We start from the raw sequence: 24,019 nt of genomic DNA, 5'->3' as shown, positions 1-24,019 counted from the left end.
ACCCAAAGTCCGCCTTTTCTTATTTTGGAAACCGGAAGCGAATATGTTGTGTTTTGCCAGAGCTGCTCTGGGTTATTGACGAGCCGCATCGACGTTAAATGTCCTTTTGCATGCTATGCTAGAGCGATGTCTAATGTTTTTTCTTACGAACGCCCGATACGATAGACACGTTTTACGCGGTGAGAGAACCTGTTACATTTTATTGTTGCATTTATGCTTCTCTTGCTAGCATCACAAAAGCTAGCTTGTGACGTCGTTAGCTAGCAGGCGCTGCACAGCGTGTTTTGTTTTGTTTTATGGTACATGTTTTACATGTTGGACGGCAGGGATGAGACACGCATTGGTAACTGCGAGAACAACCACCCGCTGGCGGTGATTCGGGGTGGCGATGGGCTGAGCAACGTTGGACCGAGGCTGGCGAACCTGAAGAAAGGCGGCAAGAAGAGGCAGCAGCTTCGGTCGACGGCGGCGCCGCTGCATCACCAAAACCCAGCAAGAAGCGCCCACTTGTCAGACAACAACAACAACAACAACTCCCTGCCCCCCTCGTCTGATCCCAAAGCTGCAGCCCAACCTGGCTCCCACCTGCCTGTCCGAACTCAAGGCGTCATTATGACCCGACATCTTTTGAAACAGGAAACAAAGAAAGAGGTAAACACATTGCTACTTCCTATTTTTTTTCCAGGATGATAGAACTTCATTCTTGTGCATAATTATGACAACATAAACACCTAACACACAAAGTACATATAAGATGCAGGGATACAAAAATTAAATACACAAAATAGTCTTTACTACTACCCCTTGAGGTTTGCTTAAACACTGGAGGGGTGTTGCAAAGGTGGGAGAGAAGGCTTACTGGGAGGTGGAGGTCTTAATGAGACCACTACACTGTGTAGTTATGATATTATCCATTTCAAAGGAACATATTACTTTATGATGGTAGTGACAGCATGCAGAAGTGATTCCCTGTCAACAACAATTTTCACTGGCTCTTACAAAGTATTCATTCAACATCATTTTGTGACCATTTTGTCATGAATGGAATGATATGGCATAATATTGGAAGTGCTGTACACAGTATCAAAAGCAATTAACTTTAATTTATCAGGACTGTTTAACATTAATCGTGATTGGAATGTCAAAACCTTTAAAATAAAATAAACAACACAATTAACCAATGGGCCCGGGTGTTGAAACTGATGCACAGAATGAACTCTCATGTCATCCAGCCTGTTAGTTAAAGCGATAGGAGCAAAACAAACAGACACATATCAGTATATCGAGGTGGGCAAAATGATGCAGTTAATTGATTATCATGTCTGGCCTACCCACACATTCATATACAGCGGCTATATACTAATGGACTTGGTCCTACATGTTAGGTGCTAGTATGTATCACAAAACCGCTTTAAATTCCCATGTGGTAGCCGTTAAAATTGAAAAAGAGGAAACAACATGCACTTACTGGGTTATCGGATACAAGTGGTCATGAAAGGCGAGGTATTTGCCCCAGGAGTGTGCATTACCACTGCCATGAAAGGCTGCAACCCCAGATGTATGCTGGAGACGGTCACCATGGCAACACAGTTGACTGTTTTGTTTTTCAATTTCTGGCCTTTGTAGCTGCCGAAATCCAAATGTGGCCGACTGGAGCGAGGACCCGTTCAGCCAGTGGGTCCGGCAGTCCGCGCTTTACTAAAACACGAGCAGATCAACGCCGGTTGCCACGGAAGCATCCGCCGACACAACCCGGGCCAAACCCCGCCAAAACGAAGCGGGAAAAGCGGCCCAAACAAGCCTCAGTCTCATCCGCAGCAGAACAATGTAAAGAAGGCACCGCCTCCGGATGCCATGGCCGAACACCTCAAAGACGGTGAGAAGGTCTACGCCGGGGCCAAGTTCAGCGAGCCGCCCTCACCGAGCGTCTTACCCAAGCCACCAAGCCACTGGGTCGGGGAGGACGGGCCGCAGCGGAGGAACCAAAGTCGAGAGCTGATGACGGTCCACTTAAAGTCGCTGTTAAAGGTTCAGGATCAGGTGTGACCGCTCTCTTTTTTTGGTTTTCTTCCGGACGCCGTGCGTGAGGACCCTCGGTCACATGGTGGTCCCTCTGTTTGGACTAACATGTTTGCGTGATGCACCTGATGCACTTTTTCTACCACTCAATGTACATAATATTTTTGTGTATTCCCATTTGAGAGATTCTAGTTTTGTTACTGAGTATTTTTTTCCCCCGCAAGGGGAAAGACAAATCCCGACTGATGAAATGATGGCTCCCGCTGAGCAGTCGACTCCTGCTGGCGTGGAGTTCCAGGAGCACGCACATTATGGACTAACTGAAGGCTGCTCGCTGGTCAGACGCAACTGTGTCGGTGATGAGGCTCCTCGGTAGAAGATGTGAAACATTCACGAACCATTAGAAGCACTTCCAGGCAAGACAATGAGTGGCCGTGCGCAAAGACGGAACACACTGCAATCATGAAGACAACAGAAAAGACCTCACCTCCGACCAATCATTCTGGTGTTCCTTTTACGATGAACGTTTCAACTTTATTTTGTTTTGTTTAGTCAAATAACAAACTTGTGGGACGTGTCATCATCACAATCTCTTTTAGATGATCATGAGGACAGAATGAAGCCATCCTCTCGTCTTACTCGGAAGAGAACCTTTTTAATGCTTTTGGTTGTGTATGTAATGTCAACATGATCATGTTCTTGATGGCTGTAAGTCCACACGAAGCTGCTATGGAGATGATGATGAGGATGCCTGGTCCAAGCCATGTGACTGCACTCAGGGCGATAACGAACATCAACACTCCTTCAAAATATTCAACAAAGTATTTTATAACTACATTGTGACAATAAAGGATTAGTTACCAAAATAACATGTTAGCACATTCCCTGGATTTTTTTTTCTCATTGTGCGAGTTTTTCTTTCTCGCATTTTATTTTGCTACTTCACATTGTGTTCTACTGTTTCAAGCTGCCGTATGTCACCGATAGGTAGCTGCCTAAGGGGGAGTTGACTTTCAAATGTGCTTTAAGGATTATATCCTGCTTTCTTCCAAACATGCATGCACCTGTATTAGTTATGTTTGGCGGTTTGACAAAGTTTATCTACTCACATTTACCTATCATAACATGACTGAAAATTGTTGATCACTTCTAGTACTACCACAATAATTTCTTTTTCCTAAATGATAGTCAACAATTTGACACATTTTTTCATGAAGGTAATGATAATGTACAGCAACATAATGTGACTACACTGTATTTTACATTGAAATTGGAATGCAAAAAGCTTTTTAGTGAAACATAAGACAAACAACCCAATGAAAATGAAATCCACAATACTTCAGGTTTTGAATCAGTCACTTTCCTTATTGCCAGAATATTGACAAAATGGAAAAACAATGGAGCGGATAATTTTGCCAGCTTCAACATATTGGAATGTGCATGCATCTCTCACCTCCCAACAGGCCAGAAGAGAGTTCACTGTACACTGGTTTCAGTACTGTGGCGTGTTTCATAGAAAAACAGCATGAACGCAGTGAGCCCTTTTGTCAGCCATACAATCTGTTTCAGTGGGTGGAGGCGGGGCCGCTAGCATACAGAGTGCAGGAGATATCACAGTCGTAGTAGTAGTAGATATGACATTTTGCAATATATTGTCATATTTTTTTCATTATACTTTTGTTAAAGTCTCTGGTAGACTGTCATCTTATGACACCCCTAATTGATGGTGCGTGGAGGATGGATGAAGGTGCAGGTCTTGTCTCCACTTCCACTCTGGATCTTCTTCATGTGAAAGTCTTGAAAAAGAAAGAAAGTAATATTCAAGAAGAATCAATCGAAATTTTGTTTATTTCCTCTCTACTTACACAACAAAACACAAATAAACAGGATGGAAATAATTACCAGGATTTCCTCCTCCTCTGCTCCAGAATACGTTGTCATTTCTTCATCCCAGCCTGTGCTCCAGGTATCTTGACCACCTTCGGCCGGGTCCCTGTCGCTGCCTGGCATCCACATTTGATGCTGACTGGCCTGACTTGCTCCAGAGTTCCAGACTTGTTCCTGGTGCCTCTCTCCGGCTCAAGTTCATGTGTCAGTCTCTCGGTCCTGAGACTGTGATGACTTTCTGCTCGTCACATATTTGGGACCCAGTCTTGCAGCGGGCGGAATCATGGACCTGATCTACTGATCCGATGGAAACACCATGAAGGCTTTGGTACGTGGTAGAAACATCTCCATAGTGTGGCCCCTCACAACTCAAACTGTCCAAAAGGCTGGTCTGACTATGGAATTAGGTTTTGAGTTCCGTTCCAGAGGACAACATTAAGCCACAAGAAGCATTGTGAATACTTTAGAGGTAATATTTGAACATTCTTAATGGTCATGTAAGTGCAAAAAGAAAGCAATTGAAGCATTGATGATATTGATGATGGCATAATGGAGAAAAGGAGAGGAGGGAAGTCACTGCATGGACGGCGGGTCTCCTTCCATAAAGACTTCATCCAGGTCACATTCCATTGCACAGTCCTTTTTTCTTCTTTTAACTCCACTAATTGAGGCTTGGAGCTCAGAAGCGCCGCTGCTGCCGCAACTCGCCTCTTCCTGTGACAAGATATTGTCCAATGCAGCTTGTCTTTTACGACTCTTTAGAATCTTTCTGAAGTGCTCCACCACATTTCCATCAAACAGCTTGATGTTCCTCTTCACAACGCCAATACTGGGGTGCCACTTTGTGACAAGGCTCTGCGTCTTGGCCCAGTAGCCCAACAGTTCCTTGATTTCTGCCGTGGGGATGTTGTCATTCCAGCTTGCGTCCTCCTCGTCAGAAGAAGCTTCCTCAGGATTGCCTTGCTGCTGCTGCTCCCGGTCAACATCCTGCACTTCATCAGTGCTTAGCACGAGAGTGTGCTCCTCCACCAGCTCCTCCACATCGTCACTGTCCACCTCCAAGCCCATGAACTTTCCCAGGGATACAATCTCGTCCACCACATCCGTTTCCAGAACGGGATCAGGCTCTACGTTTTCTAAGAACCTGGGGACCACGGAGGTTGGCCACAGTTTCCTCCAGGCACATTGCACCGTCCTCTTGCTAACTTGTTCCCAGGCTGTCTCTATGATGCTCAGACAGTGGAGGATATTTAAGTGGTCCTTCCAGAATTCCCGCAGGGTGAGGTTTGTCTCCATGGTCACCTCAAAGCACCTTTGGAAAAGTGCCTTTGTGTAGAGCTTCTTGAAGTTGGAGATGACATGCTGGTCCATGGGCTGGAGGAGAGTGCTGGTGTTGGGGGGTAAAAACCTCACCGTGATGAAGTCGTGCTCGCTGCTCCAATCTTCTCCCAATCCTGTAGGCTGTGCCAGAGCCGCATCCAGGACCAGAAGGACTTTGAGTGGGATGTTCTTCTCCGTTAGGAATTCCCCCACGCTTGGAGCAAACACTTCCTGGAACCACTCAGAGAAGAACTGCCTGGTCACCAGAGCTTTGGGATTGGACCTCCACATGACATTCAGCTTATCTTTTTGCACGTTGTTCTTTTTAAACGCTCTGGGGGTCTCTGAATGATACACAAGCAGTGGTTTTACTTTGCAGTCTCCACTAGCATTGGCACAGAGCAGGAGAGTCAGCCTATCTTTCATAGGCTTGTGTCCTGGTAGGCTTTTCTCTTCCCTCGTGATGTATGTCCTCTTGGGCATCTTCTTCCAAAAGAGGCCTGTCTCGTCACAATTAAACACTTGCTGGGGAAGAAAGCCTTCGCCCTCTGCAAACCTTTGAAATTCCTCAGAAAACTTCTTTGCTCCTTGTATATCCGCACGGACGTTCTCCCTCTTCCGAACCACATAACGGATTCCACTTCTCTTCTTGAACTTTTCAAACCAGCCTCGACTAGCCTTGAAGTCATCAGCACTATCCCCTGGGCTGTCTCTGATCAGGTCACTATACAGCTGCCTTGCCTTCTCGCAAATAATCGGCTCGGACACCTTTTCCCCCCTGGACTGTCTTTCAGTCACCCATTCAAGCAAGATCTTTTCCACTTCTTCCATTTTTACATGGCGTTTACTGGTAAGTATTTTTACTCCTTTTGCCACATCAGCAGCTTTGATGGCTTCTTTTCTTTTTAATATGGTCGATATTGTTGACTTTGCCATATTGTATTGAGCAGCCAGATCAGAGACTCGTGCGCCGCTTTCAAACTTGGCAATGAGTTCTTTTTTTAGCTCTATCGTCCTCGTCACATTGGTCCTTTTAGGTGGTGGTGGCGGCATTTTGAAAAAAGGCATCCGTCACAAATAATTACTTTAAATTCTTAGCAATACAAACGGCAAGAAATGTTAATGATATTAAATATTTGCTTCGAAGCGTTCCCTTCAAGGTACTTCCGCCTTCCGACCCAAATGCCGGATATGGCGTCAGTGTTGATTCGCGTTGCTATAGGGAGTTCGTAGAAGCATGATGGCTGCCACCGGAACACATTTCATTTGCCTCTCAGACATAAACACTGTTAGCAATATCAACTATTCATTCAAGGCAGCTGCCCAAATAGTTTTGGATAAGGCTTTCATTCCCGAACAATGCAGAGTTACGTAAAGAGTTCTGCTCGTTCACGGCGGTTTGCCTTAGCCACTTCACCCATTGTTAGCACTGTATAGCAACACTGTTACCCACGAAAACGCCACAATAAAACGTCCAAGGATTTATATTATATTGGTCACATTCTAGTCCTATGAGAACGACACAGCCAATCACTGAACTACAGGCAACGTCCACTCAATACGTCACCGGGTTCCACGCAAACAATTAAACGTCCTTGTGTGTTCCACAAACATCGACACCACAGGAAACGTTGAATCAAAGCGCAGGACACGAAGCATCATTTGTCCACATTAACATAATATGATGAAAAATATATCCGTTATGACGAACACACGCTCCTTTACAGGGAATCCACGACCACTTCCGCATCGTATTCTTCTTCGTGTGCTTTTTAATCGTGGTAGAAAATGGTAGTTGACAAACAGTTGATGTCTGTATGCGCCATCTTCAGGCAAGGAGTGTTTCCTCTCATATGACCAATTAAATCTTTTCTCATTTTCGCTTCAAATAATGAAAAGTTTGTGTTTTTGTATTTTTTAATCCTAAATTACATAAAATAAAAGTAAAATAAAAAGTGGCAAATGGTGATTAATTCATTTGAAAACTGTGATTAGAACTTGTAATGAAATGATTCATTTATTGTCATGGCAGGCCTAGATACCCCTATAAATAGCACATTCTGGCACAAATTGTGCATGCACAATAGTGATATTTGTCACGTTGCTCCTCGTAAATATGTTCGTATGACGGGCTGTCTGAATGCAACGTTGAGGTTAATACAAACATCACAGCAAGATGTACTGTAATCACAGGTCATAGATAAACTGCTGTTTCTGGACTGTCATTAAAAATGTCAATGTAAAAACTTTGTCGAGCTCAAACCACATTATTAAAAGTATTCCCCCCTTCTCCATGCATGACAGCTCTGCATTGAGCGTTCTGGAGGAAGGGAGGGGACTGTACAGGGTGCTAAGGTCACGCCTCTGGCCTAAAAAGGCAGCAGCGGCAGGCAGCAGCTCTAAGAATAACTCGGCTGCTGCACGTCACAAACACGGCGTGAATGTGGCCGTGGATTGGGTTGCTTATCATCAACCAAATCACATTCAGTGTCCACATGTTGGTGTAAATTAATTAGACTTCCAAGTGGAGTCAAGCTGCGGCTGTCCACATGTGAAGTTGTCGGGACGAGGCGACGTCTCACTCACCCCTCCCAAAATCTAATTCTGTTAGGAGGAGGTGGGGCTGACTCTGAGGCAGCCCCAAAGGGCAAATACACCCTCATCCTGGTCTTCGTCTGTCCCCCCCCAACTGGACCACCTCGCTCCAGCTTGCAGCCACCAGGTTGTGTTGTCTCGCGGGGGGAAGAAACGGAGTGAAGAATGCACAGTGTTGGAACCCAAGAGTGACACATACACAATTTTCTTTACCACTTTGGGATTAAACACAGGGATTAAATCTTACACAGGAGTGAAGGACCTGCCATCACTGACTGTTTTCATGGCAACGTAAACTGCCACAAGGACAGACGACTTTCAGCCAAGCGCAATGACTGAAGCAGAAGGTAAAGTATGGCTGGAATATGAACTTCCATGTGTGTGAAGGGTAGTTAGCATGATTGGACGCGTCTAAAAATATGCTGCTATCATGTATCGTCTATTTGTAATGCAGCCTGCTGACGTCCACGCTGACTGCGGTGTTAAAAGTCAAGCCTTTTGCCTTGAGGCTCATCCAGTCCAATTTATGCTGCACCATTTATGTTACGGGTGTCCAGACTGTTTCCAGACAGGGTCACATGGTGAAAAATGAAAGGACGCAACATTGAACAAACAGCAGCGTGGCCGCAAATGGTCCCCGGCCCACTCTTTGGTCACCCACCCCCCCATCATGGACGTAGGCACTGTCAGGAAATAGTAGACGTTGCCGTCATTAGCTTTCTTCTCGAAGATAACAATTTGGTGCATGGCGTACATAAACTCATTAATTTATTAATTTATTTCAGTATTTTCACCCTTTGTGAGTCTGTCAAGTGTACTGGCTGGACAGCGCTTCATCATCGGGGTCTTTCAACTGATTTTGTTGTGGGTGTTTACAGCAGTTTTGAGCAGAGTGTTGCTGTTGTGTTTGTGTTTATTATCATTATTAGCAAGTATTATCTCCCATATGGAGTGGCCTGGCATGCACAACATTTTAGAAATACCCCCAAAACAGCTTGAAGCGGTACAGTTTTCATGTGTGAACAATTCCAAAGCAGGTAGTATTGTGAAACAAAATGCTCGGTGAAAATCCACTGAAAAAGTATTTTGTGGCAAATTAGTATTTTGTGGAAATGCTGTGCTATAGCATGATATATTTTTGGTTAAACCTTGTTATATGTATCAGGAAGTCCAAGCTTGTGTTTCAAGGGCCACACATCCGTGCTGGTGTTTCTCATGTCCTTGGACATGTCGTCTTAGTGTTGGACAGTTGAGGAATATGCTGTTTGTGACATCTACGTTCTCCCAGGCGTACTGTCTGTCAAACAGATCTCCCAAAATCTCGGCTTTGAGCACACTATTTGGAACTGTTGCGTTTAACTTTTACTTTGAGACTCAAACGCCTCAGTCAGCGTTGACTGTCAGGATGAAGGCCCTGCTGTACCCCCACACGGGGGCTGTGGCAATGACTAAGGCACATACATTTAGAATAGTTACTGAGGAACTAATGACTAAGGCACATACATTTAGTTATTGGAGAAGTAATTAGGAATAGATGGCTAAGCCACACAAATTTAGAGTAGTTACTGAGGAACTAATGAAGAACTGAGGAACTAATGCGTAGAGTAGTTACAGATGAATTAAGGCACATACATTTAGAGTAGTTACTGAGGAATGAATGAAGAACTGAGGAACTGATGAGTAGAGTAGTTACAGAAGAATTAAGGCACATGTATTTAGAGTAGTTACTGAGGAACTAATAAAGAACAAATGAGGAACTAATGAGTGGAGTAGTTACTGAGGAACTCAGGCATATGCATTTAGAGTAGTTGCTGAGGAACTAATGACTAAGGCACATGCATTTAGAGTAGTTACTGAGGAACTAATGACTAAGGCACATATTTTTAGAGTGGTTACTGATGAACTATGACTAAGGCACATGCATTTAGAGTAGTTACTGATGAACTGATGACTAAGGCACATGCATTTAGAGTAGTTACTGAGGAACTAATGACTAAGGCACATATTTTTAGAGTAGTTACTGATGAACTATGACTAAGGCACATGCATTTAGAGTAGTTACTGATGAACTGATGACTAAGGCACGTACATTTAGAGTAGTTACTGAGGAACTAATGCACATATTTTTAGAGTAGTTACTGATGACCTATGACTAAGGCACATGCATTTAGAGTAGTTACTGATGAACTGATGACTAAGGCACATACATTTAGAGTAGTTACTGAAGAACTAATGACTGAAGCACATATTTTTAGAGTAGTTACGGATGGATTAATGACTAAGGCACATGCATTTAGAGTAGTTACTGAGGAACTGATGACTAAAGCACATGCATTAGAGTAGTTACTGAGGTATTAATAAAGAACTGGGGAACTACTGAGTAGTAGTAGTTAGTGAGGAACTAATGAATAGTGGTCAGGTTAGGTTAGGTAGGATGGTTCCTCATTAATTACTGTACTTTTTTGTAGCTTATTGTTAAGTGTTACCATAGGGTCTTGCTAGCAGAGGAAATGGAAACATGGAGGCTCGCCTGACAAGGCTAAAGACTTTGCTTTGGCCTCGTTAAGGGAATGTTTTCACTCATTTGTTCACTTCTCAGCAGATCAGAGTTTCCTCTGCAAGGCGTACAAGGGCTGTCCTTAAAAGGAGGAGTCCAGCACGGAAGGGATTATCAAACCACTGCAGCAGGGAGAGAACAATTTACGGCTAAAAAAGGGTTTAAAAAGTGCCCTTTGCCTCTTGACATATAAGGTCAGAAGTCATAATTTGCTGGAAAAAAAAGATGTTCAAGTGAACATGAGCCTTAAAGTGTGAAAGAAATTACTGGAGCTTTGCTTGATTTCTTGTGGCGTCCTTCAGCTCATCAAAGTAAGCAGGCCGCGAGTTGGTGTGTGTGTGTGTGTGTTGTGCTGCCGCTAAGCTGTTTGAGTCAGCAATGGTGATGCCAGTGCCAGCTGAGTAGAGTCAACAGGTGGACTGAGGGATCCTCTAACACCCTCAGGAACTTGTTGTTGCTGCTCTTGTCCATCACACACCTACTAGTGGGCTACTAGAACAGCATACAATACATGACTATACAGCCAAAGTCTCAGGTACCACATCGGAATTCATTCATTCATTTTCTACCGCTTTTCCTCACGAGGGTCGTGGGGGGTGCTGGAGCCTATCCCAGCTGTCTTCGGGCGAGAGGCGGGGTACACCCTGGACTGGTTGCCAGCCAATCACAGGGCAGATATAAACAAACAACTCACATTCATATCTATGGACAATTTGGAGTCGCCAATTAACCTAGCATGTTTTTGGAATGTGGGAGGAAACCGGAGTACGGGGAGAACATGCAAACTCCACACAGAGATGGCCGAGGGTGGGATTGAACCCTGATCTCCTAGCTGTGAGGTCTGCGCGCTAACCACTCGACCGCCGTGCCGCCCCACATCGGAATTGTTCAATGAAATTGACATGAAAATAGTTTATTTCTGTCAATGTTTCTCTTCAGCGAGGTCGTCCACCGCCACCACCACCATGGTCATCGACGGTAAGAACGGAGACGCCGGCGTGCTGTCCGTCCGCCTGTCCAAGAAGACGTTCACCGATGACCTGTACTCCACGTTCAGCTCACCGCTGGCCTGGATCCTGGTCCTAGCCCTCATCATCACATGGTCATGTGTCTTTGTCATCATGTTCGACCTGACCGACTACAAAACCATCTCAGGTGAGGGCCACCAGGGTCATGACCTACATGCGGCTGACACTTTTTATTGAATATATTTCCAAGTCGGGATGAAGACAAGCAGAGTGTCTGATCTTGTTTGTCACACTACCGAAGCATCTTCTCCACAACCTCTTCTTCTTCTGCCGGGTGCTGCCACCTCCTGCTCTTTGTGCTTTGTGCTCACTGCCGCTGTCTCTCATCCAACCAGGTCACCCCACTCCTGGCGTCAGGAAGGTTTTAAAGGAGTCAGAGCGTAGAGGCAAGGACACCCCCCCCTACTAACCCCCCGCCCCCCCATCAAAGAGAGAGAGAGAGAGAGAGAGAGAGAGAGAGCAAGCCTCACTAACTAACTTTGTCCTAACCTTGACTGTGCCTCCTAGCTGTCACAAAGTGCATTGCTGCCTGTCCGTACCCCACCTAGAGGTACACCTAGATGCCTTCATGTGATGATGCTTGTGTATTTCTATGAGCAAAAAGATCTTCAAATGTTCTAAAAGCCACCATGATACATTTGTGGACTTCCATCAAAAATGTGGTTTTTAAAGATTTGAACTTCGTGCTGAGCTTCAGTTTAAGCTCACCTGAAACGTTTCATTGAGATGCATCCTTGTTTTTAAGTCCAAAAGTAGTTTGCATTGTGATCGTTAGGTAGGTTGGACATACTGTAGATTAGAAGGATGGAATCGCACTCCCTGGACACTTTATTAAGTACACTTTCAAAATCCTGACAGCTTTTTTGTTTGTTTGTGGAGAACATAGTTGACGTACGAATCATCTGAACTTGCATATGTGGGGTGCACTTGTGGCACAAAACTCAAATCTGAACCCCAAATGTCACTTCCTGTCCACCATCAACAAAATGAACTAACCTAAATAGCTTCTTTTTTTACTCTGAATATCCAATAATCTACTATAACGGATAATACGTACAAGGGTAAAGATGACTATGGGGTGTTATTTCACGTCCAGATGGCTCGAATAATGTTGAAAAGATTTTAAACCGGTTTTCGAAATACCTAATATACCTAATGAAGTGGCCAGTGAGTGCATCAGACCTTTAAGATGACTGAGACAGTTAGGTAGTGCTTTGACGGATGTTTATATAATATATTGTATAATATTCTCTTGTATTGCAGTAGTCAAAGTGAAAGGTTGTATTCAAAGCGGCATGGCCTTGATGCTTTTCAATCACATGTCAATCAAAAGTGTAGCTCCTCCTCCGCTTGGCTTAATATGGGGGATGAGGGGGAATAAAGTAGGTCTTTGACCAACGTCTCTTTCACAGGCGGCCTCAGCAGGATCGGCTCTGACCCCGTGAAGGCCGTCAACGACGTGGTGGAGACGTCCACCAACGTCGTAAGCGTCATGTTAAAGTTTGCTGCCAGCCTCATCGCACCCGAAGACGATGGTACATGTTCTTTGACACCTTGGTAGGCTTTTTCTCGTCTTCTCAAACGTCTTCTTCCTTTTCTGTAGGAAATCTCTACGCTGTGAGGAAAAAAGGTTGGTCCTCATCACTCGCATACACCCGGAAAAATTTGAAAAAAAGCTTGCTGCTCTTTTAGCATCCAATGCATCACAACGCATCACTGCACATCCATGCAGAAGCCCCAAACATTGGAAACTCAGTAGACGACCATAATGTATCCCACAGGGTGTGTGTATGTAGCTTAAAAAACAACCCACTTGCAGAGTATTATTTTAGTAGTAGACTAGACATGGAATCCACGGTGCCAAAACCTGACTGAGTGTATGAACCGTCTCAAAGAGTCGACGTGGTTGGAGGAGGAGGAGGAGGAGGAGGAGCAAGTGGAGGTGAAGCTTAAGAGGAAAAAAGGTACTTGATGCTAACTGTCTGTGTTGGTGTCATTAACTGTGGAGACGCCCTTCCTCTTCCCCGGTAACAACAAGACCAAAATATAAAACACAGCTTACCAGCTAACGCACGTGTTTTTCTTCTATGGCTTGATGCTAATCGCTAATCTGTTCACTTAACGTGAATTCTGTGTGCTACGACTGAATTTGTATTTTCTACTTGTCTTTCAGGGGAGTTTCTACCATCACGAAGTAAAGGTCTGTACACTCACGTTACTGTTTGCGGGAAACATGTCGGCGATAGTCCATCATTGTTCTCTAGAAGTGGAAATACTTTGGACTTCACTTGACTTTAGTTTACCTTTCTTTGCTTTACATTAATTCATGCAACTTTACTTACATTTACTTTTATTCAATTTACTTGACTTTAGTTTAGTTTAATGTACTTGAGTTGTTTTAGTTTCATTTACCTTAGTTTGTTTAGTTTAGTTTGCTTAAATTACTTTAATTTGCTGTATTTGGCATTACTTAGTATTTACTTTAGTTTTGTTTAGTTTGCTTGACTGTAGTCCAATTTACTGCCTAATTCTTCTTTACTTTGGTTTCATTTACTTTATTTTAATTTACTGTATTTTACTTTATTTTGGTTTAATTTAGTTTATTAACTTTGAGTTTTATTTTAGTCAAATGGAACTTAGTTTAGTTGAGTGTATTTCCTTGACGTTTATTTTCCCGAGTTGAATTGACTTGTCTTTTACATGACTTACTTTGATGTACTTTACTTGACTTTACTTTGTTGCTAGCGACTTGTCTCCATGCTTGTTCCAGTCATTGGCATGCAAGTGAAGAAGTCACGGCCAGCGGTTGAGGTGGTCCATGAGGACGATGAGGAAGAGGAGGCTGCTGAGGAGGAGGAGGAAGAAGATGCCCAAGATGAGATGGAGGAACTGGTAGAAGATGAGGAGGAGGAGGAGGAGGAGGAGGAGGAAGAGGAACTGGTGGAGGAGGAAGGGTATGAGGAGGAGGAGGAGGAACTGGTGGAGGAGGAGGAGGAGGAGGAGGAGGAGGAGGAGGAGGAGGAGGAAGACTATGAGGGGGTGGAAGAGTATGAGGAGGACTATGAAGAGGAGGAAGAGGAAGCTACTGAAGATGGAGTTGCTGTGGATGAAGAGGAGGAAGCCACAGAAGAGGAAGATGCTGGCGATGAGGAAGAGGAGGGAGAAGAAGAGACTGGTGAGGAAGAAGAGGAGGAAGCCACAGAAGAGGAAGATGCCGGTGATGAGGAAGAGGAGGAGGAGGGAGATGAACAGACTGGTGAGGAAGAAGAGGAAGAGGAGGGGATGAAGGCGGAGGAGGCTTCAGTGGAAGAAGGAGATGATGAGGAGGAAGAGGAGGAGGAAAAGGTGGTGAAGGAGGAGGGAGAAGATGACAGTGAAGAAGATGAGGCTGGCCCAGATGAAGATGGTGAAACCAAAGAGGAAGAAGAGGAGGCGGCGGCCAAAGACAGAGGTGATGATGATGAGGAGGGAGCGGACACTGTTGATGAAGATGACAGCGAAGAAGAAGCTGAGCAGGAGGAGGACGCTGATGAAGATGTCCCTGCCAAGGGGGAGGAGGAGGAGGAGAAGCAGGATGAAGATGAAGTTGTTTCTGCCAAGGAGGAGGACGATGAGGAGGATGAAGATGTCCCTGCCAAAGAGGAGGAGGAGGAGGAAGAGGAGGATGAAGTAGCCCCTCCCAAAGAGGAGGAGGAGGAGGAAGAGGAGGATGAAGTTGCCCCTGCCAACGAGGAGGACAAGGATGATGATGATGTTCCTGCTGAGGAGGAGGAGGATGAAGATGATGCCTTCACTGAGCTCTCACAGCCTGTGCTTCTCTATGGCGAGGAAGAGGAGGAAGATGATGCCGCTGCAGGAGACGACTCCTATCTTCCTCCTCTGGATGATGATGATGATGATGAAGAGGAGGGGGAGGAGATTCCTCTCCAAGTTTTGAAGGAGGACATCAAAGTTGGGGAGGATGATGAAGATGTCCCTTCTGTCACGACTGACGAGGAAGACGAGGATCTTCATGCTGACCTCTACGATCTTGACGACAAAGACGACGATGTCACTGAGGAGGAGGAGGATGATGATGATGGAGAGGAAGAGTTGAGCCTTCCTCCCTTTGAGACTAGCGACACCTTGGCTGAGGATGAGGATGATGAAGAGGAGGAAGGTGAAGGAGAGGTCATGCCATCACTGGCCGTCGATGAAGTTCTCCTTGACGATGACGTGACATCAGAGTCTCATCAGGAGGACGACGATGATGAAGATGACGTGCTGTCAGGTAGTTATCGTTAATCATGATGGAGGTCGATGAGGTCAAAGTTCATGTCAGTCTCTCATGCAGCGCCGTCTGCAGAGTCACTTCCAGTCCAGGAAGTGGCATCAGAGGCTGAAAGAGAGGAGGATGAGGGAGATGAAGCTGAGATGCTTGGCTTGTATGAAGCCATGACGCCCGCCCCTCTGGGGGGTGAAGACGAGGATGAGGAGGACGAAACCAAGGCGAGCAAAGCGAGGGATGAAGCACCCGCAGGTCAGCCAGAAGAAAACATGGCCGCTTCTTGGTCACATTCACATTCAACTGACTTGATTCTGCTTTTCCTTTCTTCTAGTCTGCCCCTGCATGACTGCTGCTAAGACCAAAACGTCTGCTGGCAGGACCTCCGACAACAAAGGTTAGAACATGGTGGAACACAATGGTACAACATTATGGGAGAACATCAAAATATCATGGTAGATCATCATGTGTTAGACTGTCGTGTAAGAACATGGTCATGGTAGAACACTATACTAGAACATCCATCCATCCATTTTCTATGCCGTTTATCCTCACTAGGGTAGCAGATATGCTGGAGCCAATCACAGGGCACATGGTAGAACACCATGCTAGATCATATAGTACAATGTCATGGTAGAACACCGTCTTAGAATATCATATTATGAGATCATATCACAACACTATGGCAGAACACCATGTGAGAACATCATGTTAGAACATCACGGTACAGTACATGCTGGACTAACATGTTACAATATCATTGAAGAACATCATGGTAGAACACCAGGTTGGAAAACAGTGGTAGAACACCATACAGGAACATCAGATCCAAACATGGTAGAACACCATGTAAGAACATTATGGGATAACATCATATCAGAATAATGGTAGAACATCATGATAGGAGATCATAGTAGAACATGATTAAAACATTGTGTTAGAACATCTTGGTAGAGAATCATGGTAGAGCATCATATTAGAACATCATGTTGAAATGTTCCACCCTCGGGCATCTCTGTGTGGAGTTTGCATGCGTGGGTTTTCTCCGGGTACTCCGGTTTCCTCCCACATTCCAAAAACATGCTAGGTTAATTGGCCACTCCAAATTGTCCATAGGTATGAATGTGAGTGTGAATGGTTGTTTGTCTACATGTGCCCTGTGATTGGCTGGCGACCAGTCCAGGGTGTACCCCGCCTTACGCCCGAAGACAGCTGGGATAGGCTCCAGCACCCCCGCGACCCTCGTGAGGAAAAGCGGTAGAAAATGAATGAATGAATGAATGTTGAAATGTTGTGGTAGAAGAACACAATGATAGAAGAACAGCATGTGATTTTTGGATTTAATTTGACAACTTCATCCATGTTTGTGCATGGACTTTTGCAGAAGCTTCCAGGAGGGTTTCTGCTGTGAGGAGGAAAGGTGTGTGGGATTCATTGTAAGGTTCTTGGTGATGTTCAGATAAAAGGTGGTAAAGGTGATGTTGCTTTTTTTATTCTTGCTGAAGAACATAAAGCAGTGAGGAGCACAGAAAGATCTGATGGCAAACCCAGGAGGACAGGTAGCAGTCAGTCATGACATGACACTTTACTGACAGGACATTGTGTAAACAATACATACTTTACTTCTCAGCTCTTCCCAGAATTGCCACTTTGGAGCCAAAAATGAGACGGATCAGGAGAATTCCAGCTCTTCTTAAAGGTACAGTACACAAACAGAACATCATGCAATAATCCATACAGTACAGTATTGTGGTTAATTGGTTCCAGACACAATCATGATAAGTGAATTTCTGCAAAGCAGCATTCAATAGTAATAAATTGAATATTTTTAGTTAGTTATGGCATATAAAACCTGTTTACAATCTGTTATTTTGATAATTGACGGTTTTCCCAACCAGACGAGGTAAAGGTGATGTTAAATGTTCAGTTAATTAATTATTTTTTTAAATTAATTAATTTTGTCATCAAAAATGTGTTTTGGGTTAAAATTTTTGGGTGTCTGGAACGCATTTATTGGATTTACATGATTTTCTATGGGAAAATGTGCTTTGGTTAGAGTCAGACCTTCTGGAATGGATTCATGACATTAACCAAGGCAGCACTTTATACAGAATATATTGTATGCTGTACTTAACCGGGTATTAGTTTTGTATTTCACACCTTTGTCTTTTAAAAGCTAAAAGACAAGAAAAGAGCAAGAAGTCTAAAGCAGGTAAGTGACTAATTTCCTAAAAGATCACATTAAAGCGGATCAGAATTAAACAGCTTCTGTTTGTTCATCAGAGCAACCGACTGAGAAACAAAAGCCAAAACCAGCAGAGGTTCCAGAACCACAGCAAGATGGTAGATCATCACTTCTTATACCTTCAAAATAACATTGTAATTGTAAACCTAGTGATCTGTTGTTGCCGTGTTGCTTTCAGTTGGCCCTTGCAGACCAGCACCAGTCTACTGGCCATCCGCTCCTGGCTGGTATGGTGAGTGTGAAACAACACGGACCTTTCACTGGATCGACACTTTCTGCATTCACTTCTACATGTTTATCTTCCAGTTCATCAGATTGTCACAGACAACCCCTACCTGCCTCCGAGTGTCTCAGGTACACACAAAATCTCCACTTCCTGTCATGTTCTGATTAGACCTGAACATAGTTGTCTTTATTTTATTACATTTATTTAACAAGGGTCGGCTGCTCCGGTTCTGACCGCTCATCCCGTCCACCCTGCTGCCCCACCCGTGCAGCCGCTTTATCACCAACAACCAATGATGGCGCCGCTTTATGCCCACTATCCACCACCCTACCCTCAGCCGGTACCGCCTGTCATGCAGCAGATGCCGGAACCAGTACAGCCAGTCCAACAAACTGAGCCCGTGCAACCAGTGCGGCCAATCCAACCACCAGAACCTCTCCAACCAGTTCAACAAGTTGAACCAGTGCAGCCAATCCAACCACCAGAACATGTCCAACCACTTCAACAAGCTGAACCAGTGCAGCAAGTCCAACCAACAGAACCTGTCCAACCAGTCCAACAAGCTGAACCAGTGCAGCCAGTCCAACCAGAAGCTGCAGAACAAGCCCCACCCACTCTGTCTGAAGTCCAGACTCCACCCACTGTGGTTGAGGTGAAAGGTGAGGAAGAGTCCAATCACAGCTAAATGACGTGTAGATGTATTTTTAGGGGCATGCGTCCATGAAAAGAATATCACATTGTTTCTGTCACAAGAGCGAATGGGGTCACGTTTTCAATACGAAAGTCAACTTCTTCAACCTCCACTCTTTCCCCTTTTAAGAACCAGAACCCAAAGTGGAGCCAGAAGCAGAGAAGGTTCATGAAGACACGACAAAAAAAGGTTTGAAAAGCGGTTTAAACCTCTTGTGTCCCTTATCTTCTCCTGCTGTGTAACCGTTTCAAATCCCACTCTGCTAGCTGCAGCTGCCAAGAAGAAGAAGAAGATAAAGAGCACCGTTGGCAGTGAAGGTGCTTTACTTTGGACTCCACGGTCAGTCCATTAGGTTCATGTTGCTACACTAACAAGATGTGTGGATGCTTGTCTATTCCAGGTGGTACGCTCACAAAAGACAAAGCAGCAACTCCAAAGAAAGGTGACTCGTAATGATCTTGTTATTATTTCACCCCTAAGCTTAGAATCATCAGATCTTCATGCCTTCTTTTATTTCCACAGCTCCAAAAGAGAGAAGCAAAATGTCAAAGAGAGGTGAAGCCGCTAATATGGATAACACTGGTTGCCATGGCGATGTATGTTATCATCAGTGATAATTCTTCCTTTGTTAGAATCTATGATGACGCGACACAAGAGAAGTTCCGCATCAGCAAAAACAGGTGAGTCATTGGCCGTCAGTGGCCGGATCGTCGCCATGGAAACTGATTGTTTTTGTCTCCTCTAAGACATCATAAGGACCAGAGTCAGGTCCTCTGCAGCCAAAAAAGGTAAACAAGTTCATGTGAAGTCTTTCTTTTTGGTGGCCTGACGTCTTCAAACTCGTCTTCCGATGTCATTACCAGCTCCCGAAGCAGAGCCGCGCTCACCAACAATCAGACTGAGGACCAGGCTGGAGCCCGAGAAGAGGGCCAACGTGACCTCACAGGTCAAAGAAGACAAACAAGCCAAATCTTCAACATCATCAACAGTAGAACCAGGTGAGACCAACGTTGCAGCCAAACCCAAAATGGACTTCAGAGTCCGGGCCGGACTGAGACGTGTGGCTATTCATTTTGTCTTTCGCCAAGACCAGAACAATGTTATTGGCGGGAAAGACGAGTAAGTGTAAGATGTCAGGCTGCATGCGTGTGTCACCAACTTACCAAGTCCTTGTTGACTGTTATTAATTATTGTAAAAAAAAGTACCCGCTTAAGCCGCCGTTGACAAAATTTAATTATAAATAGTTCCGTATTTGTTGACAACCTCGTCATTATTGCTAAGCAGTGAGAAGTACTACAACATTTACATAATAAAATAAAGGAAGTGTTACAGAAAAATAAGGAGAAATAAAACGAAATTACGATCTTCTACAGGAATTATATAAAAAAAGACCAGACTGGAAGCTGTGCTGCTTCAGCTGAAGCAGGGGTTATTATTTTTTCTTTATTGTGACCCTTTTTCTAACGTTTTGGTTTCTATTTTGGTTCTGTGAATGTTCTTACAGTTTGATATTTGACATTCTTGACCCTTAAATAATTCAAACTATTTCACCACGACAACAACGTTGTTTTTAAAAGTAAATAACAGCCAAATGAAGACACTAATTTTACTTTTTAATATATTAATATCAGCATTATTATTATACGCAACGAGCAAAGCTGATCAGGCGGCAAAGGGAGCATCTGTAAAGGTTTGTGACCAGAACTCCAGAGTGTATTTATTTCAATTAAACACTCTTTTTGTTTTGTTTTAGAAAAAGCAGAGAAACAACCTCCAAAAGCCAGTAAGTATAGAAAGACTTATTGTTTGACTGTCATAACATTTCAATGAGATGGCTAGATGAGAAAGAAACATTATGTCGACAATAAAAATGTATCCATACATTAAATACATACTTGTGCCATTTGGAGGGTGTCAATAATATTTCCGTCTAACATGTTTATGGGGATTTTTTTCTTCAAATAACTGTCTATTAATGCTACTGCTGCTAACAGACACGGCTTTTTTTATTATTCTAACGCCCCCAAGTGGTCAAAAGGACATATGACATGCTGAAGTTGGCACAAAGGACAGAAATCAAAGAGAAATAATACACTAATGGCTAGATACAGTAGATCACCTCAGTAATAACTAGACAGTGGTGCCTTGTTATAATTCTGATGGTTATTATGATTATTATTAATGTGCTTGTTGTCATTAGAGGGAGGAAAAAGATCTTCCATTAGAGCCTGAGGTATTGTCTAATTGTCTTTCCTGGAGTGAAGTCCACATGAAGAGGCTAACATGAAGATGATTGAAATGCTTGTAGCTTTAGCAGCAATAATCCTCTTCATGTTCTCTTCTTTTACTGAGTCGTCCTGTAGCAACATTCCCTCTTCCCTCACTTCCCAACTTTGACACCATAGATCCCAGAACCTCTAAGCTGGAACAAACTTCATATTTGGAAACTACAACTATGTTTTGTGGTCACAAACGCGTGAGCATTAATTAATGAAAATGTTGATTTTCATGAGATTCGCTACTCACCGGTGGAAGAACATGCACCAACTCATGCTGTGAGGAAGAATACCTGGGCCTGCTCAGCCCTGGTGAGGAAAAAAATAACTTCTTAGCTAAATGAATAACATAAAAAGCTGCAATTTATTTTATTACCTTATATATATGACCAATTTGGAGTCACCAATTAACCTAGCATGTTTTTGGAATGTGGGAGGAAGCCGGAGTCCCCAGGAAAAACCCATGCACGCACGGGGAGAACATGCAAACTCCACACAGAGATGGCCGAGGGTGGGATTGAACTCCAGTCTCCTACCTGTGAGGCCTGTGTGCTAGCCACTCATCCGCCGTGCAGCCGTTTCATTAAATATCACTTTGTATTTATTGTAATTTTATTCTCAAAAAGACCCCACAAACTACTCTGAAGTTGCGTGACTTTCAAGGTGTTTTTGGTCGTATGAAACTACATGAAGGTCTTCTAGCTTTAGAGGTTCCAGTATATTAGATCCACTATTCAAACTAATAGTACTACTTGGTGGATGTACGTTCACATTTCATCACTTTGTTGATGCATGATAAAACTCCCTCTGCACTTACATCCTGTTCTGACATGCAGTAGCATTCTTTGTCAGCATCATCTATTTGTTTCTCTCAGAAAAGTCAAAGACAGGAGCTGATCCCACCGAACAGAAGAAATCAGGTCAGATTTGTTTGATTTCCAACGGCATTTCATCCTCCTAGCCAGCATTATGAGTCCAGACCCCTACTAAAGCCACACTTCCTGTCCTTGCAGGTCAAAGATACTTCCAGTGTATTTACGTCCCCGGCAAAAACGCACAGTACCCCCTGCGGCCTTTCACCCCAGCCATGTCCCCCACCGTCATCAGGTCCATGATGGAGCAGCAGAAAGCCGCCCGGACGTCAGGACAGTAACCGGGACCCCCTCCCATAAGGACACGGGTTGGAGAAAGGACTTGTTTACACTAGAACACAGAACTACTAGTCTCTTTATTTATTGTTCAGTCACCACCAGGCTGCCATTTTGGCCGCCAGTGGTGACATGTAACATGTGACACATACACCGGCACACACAAACAACAAAGAGTTGACTTGATTTGACTTGACAATTTCCTGGTCATGTGACATCTTTGCACCAATTGTTGCTAGGCAGAATTTACAGGGCGTTTAAAAAGCTCATGCATATATCCACTGTACCAGAGCAACACAGAGCAGAGAAAGGACAAGGAGAGACGGCAGGAACCTACTCCAAAAACAGCACTACCAGGACACACTCGGCGATTCATTGAGGCACGGCGAAGGCCGAGGCCCCGCATTGATTTGTCAGTCATTTCTTTCTACCAATCATGTCCAGCTGCGGTGTTAGCATTGGCATTATTTTGCCGTAAACACTACAACATTTCGACCTTTACTTTAACGTGACCAACTGTGAGACGCCGTGACGCTGACCCACATTGCGATGAGCGCATGCTGGTTATTCATCACTCTTTACCTCACTTTGGCGTCTATGCAGCGGCAACACAGCAGCCATGTTGGCACTTACGCTGCTTTTAGCGTTTGCTATTCATCGATGTCTTACTTGGTGAAAACGCTCAAAGAAAGCCAGACGCTTTAAACCTTTTCATGACCATCGTGTTTACTTAGCATGAGGCGCTACACGTGTTGCTGTGGTGACATGAGGTCATAGGTCAACTTTCCAAGTCTTAAGACGTGCACGGACTTGATGATGATAATGATGATGATGATGTACGTTGAACACCGGTGCACATTTACTTTTTGATTAGACATATTTCCTCTTTGACTTGACAGATTAGCCGTTAGCATGTTGGCTAAACAGAGTTTGCTAAATTAAATGAAAGCATTTTAATGTTCTGTTTATTGTCGGAATTGTCGCAAGGACACTTTTAAAGTTTTTAATTGTGTTCCTGCTTGGTTCTGTCATGTTGCTATCTAGCATGCGCTAACCACTCAGCTAGCCACGAGCTAAGCTAGGATTTAACTATGTTGCTGCTTGTATTTTTGGGTCACAAAATGTTCACTTTTGTGTGAATTATAGGGTCAACAAGGTCCACATGATTTTAAGTGTGACTCTTCGGCCTGATGGCTCATGTTGCTTTCATTTCTCCTTTAATAATAATAATGATAATATAATGATAATGATGATGGAGCCCTGTAGAGTGTGTGAACCCAGATGTGAATAATTTTATTTCATAGAAAGTTTATAAAAATGAGTAATTTATAATAAAGTTGTATGGTGATTCATGTTCTTCAAGTATCACAAACAATTCAAGTTGTGCTCAAAACAATGCTATTCATAGTTACAATGCAGTTTATCTACACACACTTTATGGCCAAGTAGTAGGATGCTCAATATTGTCAAAGAGCTTCATATTTTTTCCCCACAATCATCACTTTTTTTGTTATCAATCACACATTAGATCATTCTTTATTCAATAAAACTGAGTCCTGTGCTACTTGGAAAATCCGACTACTGCATTTGTTGTCAGTGACAGTGTATGCTAAGCTATGTGAACAAAACAGCATCTTAGCAAGGGGACAAAGCAAATGAACACAATATTTTAAACGAATATTAATAATGAATGTATTTTAATATGTCTCTTAAAAGTGCTGTATATTAACTTTTTAAACATTTTTAAACATGGTTGCATCCT

The 24,019-nt window shown here is 43.8% G+C and overlaps 3 protein-coding genes across 10 annotated transcripts; 2 read left to right on the top strand and 1 right to left on the bottom strand.

Moving 5' to 3' along the window:
- The first annotated feature begins 32 nt into the window (after positions 1-32).
- On the top strand, positions 33-2,888 carry LOC131107244 (proline-rich nuclear receptor coactivator 1-like). Its single transcript, XM_058057090.1, has 2 exons — positions 33-651; positions 1,627-2,888. Exons 1-2 carry the CDS (start codon positions 304-306, stop codon positions 2,044-2,046), a joined length of 768 nt encoding a protein of 255 aa, XP_057913073.1. The 5' UTR covers positions 33-303; the 3' UTR covers positions 2,047-2,888.
- Positions 2,546-6,984, bottom strand: LOC131107238 (tigger transposable element-derived protein 1-like). The gene is made up of 2 exons (XM_058057075.1): positions 3,922-6,984; positions 2,546-3,815 (listed from the first exon to the last, which is right to left on the bottom strand). Exon 1 carries the CDS (start codon positions 6,292-6,294, stop codon positions 4,480-4,482), a length of 1,815 nt encoding a protein of 604 aa, XP_057913058.1. The 5' UTR covers positions 6,295-6,984; the 3' UTR covers positions 2,546-3,815; positions 3,922-4,479.
- Positions 5,958-23,813, top strand: LOC131107236 (triadin-like). 8 transcript variants are annotated; one of them, XM_058057073.1, is made up of 28 exons: positions 7,848-8,168; positions 11,318-11,533; positions 11,742-11,792; positions 12,819-12,941; positions 13,010-13,036; positions 13,580-13,606; positions 14,177-15,676; positions 15,740-15,925; positions 16,005-16,067; positions 17,055-17,090; positions 17,176-17,229; positions 17,301-17,369; positions 17,847-17,882; positions 17,954-18,013; positions 18,094-18,147; positions 18,222-18,269; positions 18,354-18,800; positions 18,962-19,021; positions 19,099-19,149; positions 19,233-19,274; positions 19,355-19,387; positions 19,465-19,512; positions 19,579-19,620; positions 19,696-19,830; positions 20,587-20,616; positions 21,034-21,066; positions 21,985-22,029; positions 22,217-23,813. In XM_058057073.1, the coding sequence occupies exons 1-26, from the start codon at positions 8,153-8,155 to the stop codon at positions 21,063-21,065; spliced, it is 3,486 nt and encodes a 1,161-aa protein (XP_057913056.1). In that variant the 5' UTR covers positions 7,848-8,152; the 3' UTR covers position 21,066; positions 21,985-22,029; positions 22,217-23,813. The 8 variants fall into 8 exon arrangements, with proteins under 8 accessions (XP_057913051.1, XP_057913052.1, XP_057913054.1 ...); XM_058057072.1 differs by lacking the exon at positions 22,217-23,813 and adding an exon at positions 22,123-22,215; XM_058057068.1 differs by lacking the exons at positions 7,848-8,168; positions 21,034-21,066 and adding an exon at positions 5,958-6,076 and having other exon boundaries at positions 22,123-23,813.
- The last annotated feature ends 206 nt before the right edge of the window (positions 23,814-24,019 follow it).

This window comes from Doryrhamphus excisus, chromosome 19 (assembly GCF_030265055.1).
Source record: "Doryrhamphus excisus isolate RoL2022-K1 chromosome 19, RoL_Dexc_1.0, whole genome shotgun sequence".
Classification (NCBI taxonomy): Eukaryota; Metazoa; Chordata; class Actinopteri; order Syngnathiformes; family Syngnathidae; genus Doryrhamphus; species Doryrhamphus excisus.
The sequence above is the reverse complement of the archived record's forward strand: the minus strand, read 5'-3'. Positions and strand labels throughout refer to the sequence as shown.

Coding starts and splice junctions, on each gene's coding strand:
- LOC131107244 (XM_058057090.1), top strand. CDS start 304: ATGTTTTACATGTTGGACGGCAGGGATGAGACACGCATTGGTAACTGC. Junction 652..1,626: donor AACAGGAAACAAAGAAAGAG/GTAAACACATTG, acceptor TGGCCTTTGTAG/CTGCCGAAATCCAAATGTGG.
- LOC131107238 (XM_058057075.1), bottom strand. CDS start 6,294: ATGCCTTTTTTCAAAATGCCGCCACCACCACCTAAAAGGACCAATGTG.
- LOC131107236 (XM_058057067.1), top strand. Junction 16,068..17,054: donor CAGGACCTCCGACAACAAAG/GTTAGAACATGG, acceptor GGACTTTTGCAG/AAGCTTCCAGGAGGGTTTCT. Junction 19,388..19,464: donor AAGCAAAATGTCAAAGAGAG/GTGAAGCCGCTA, acceptor TTCCTTTGTTAG/AATCTATGATGACGCGACAC.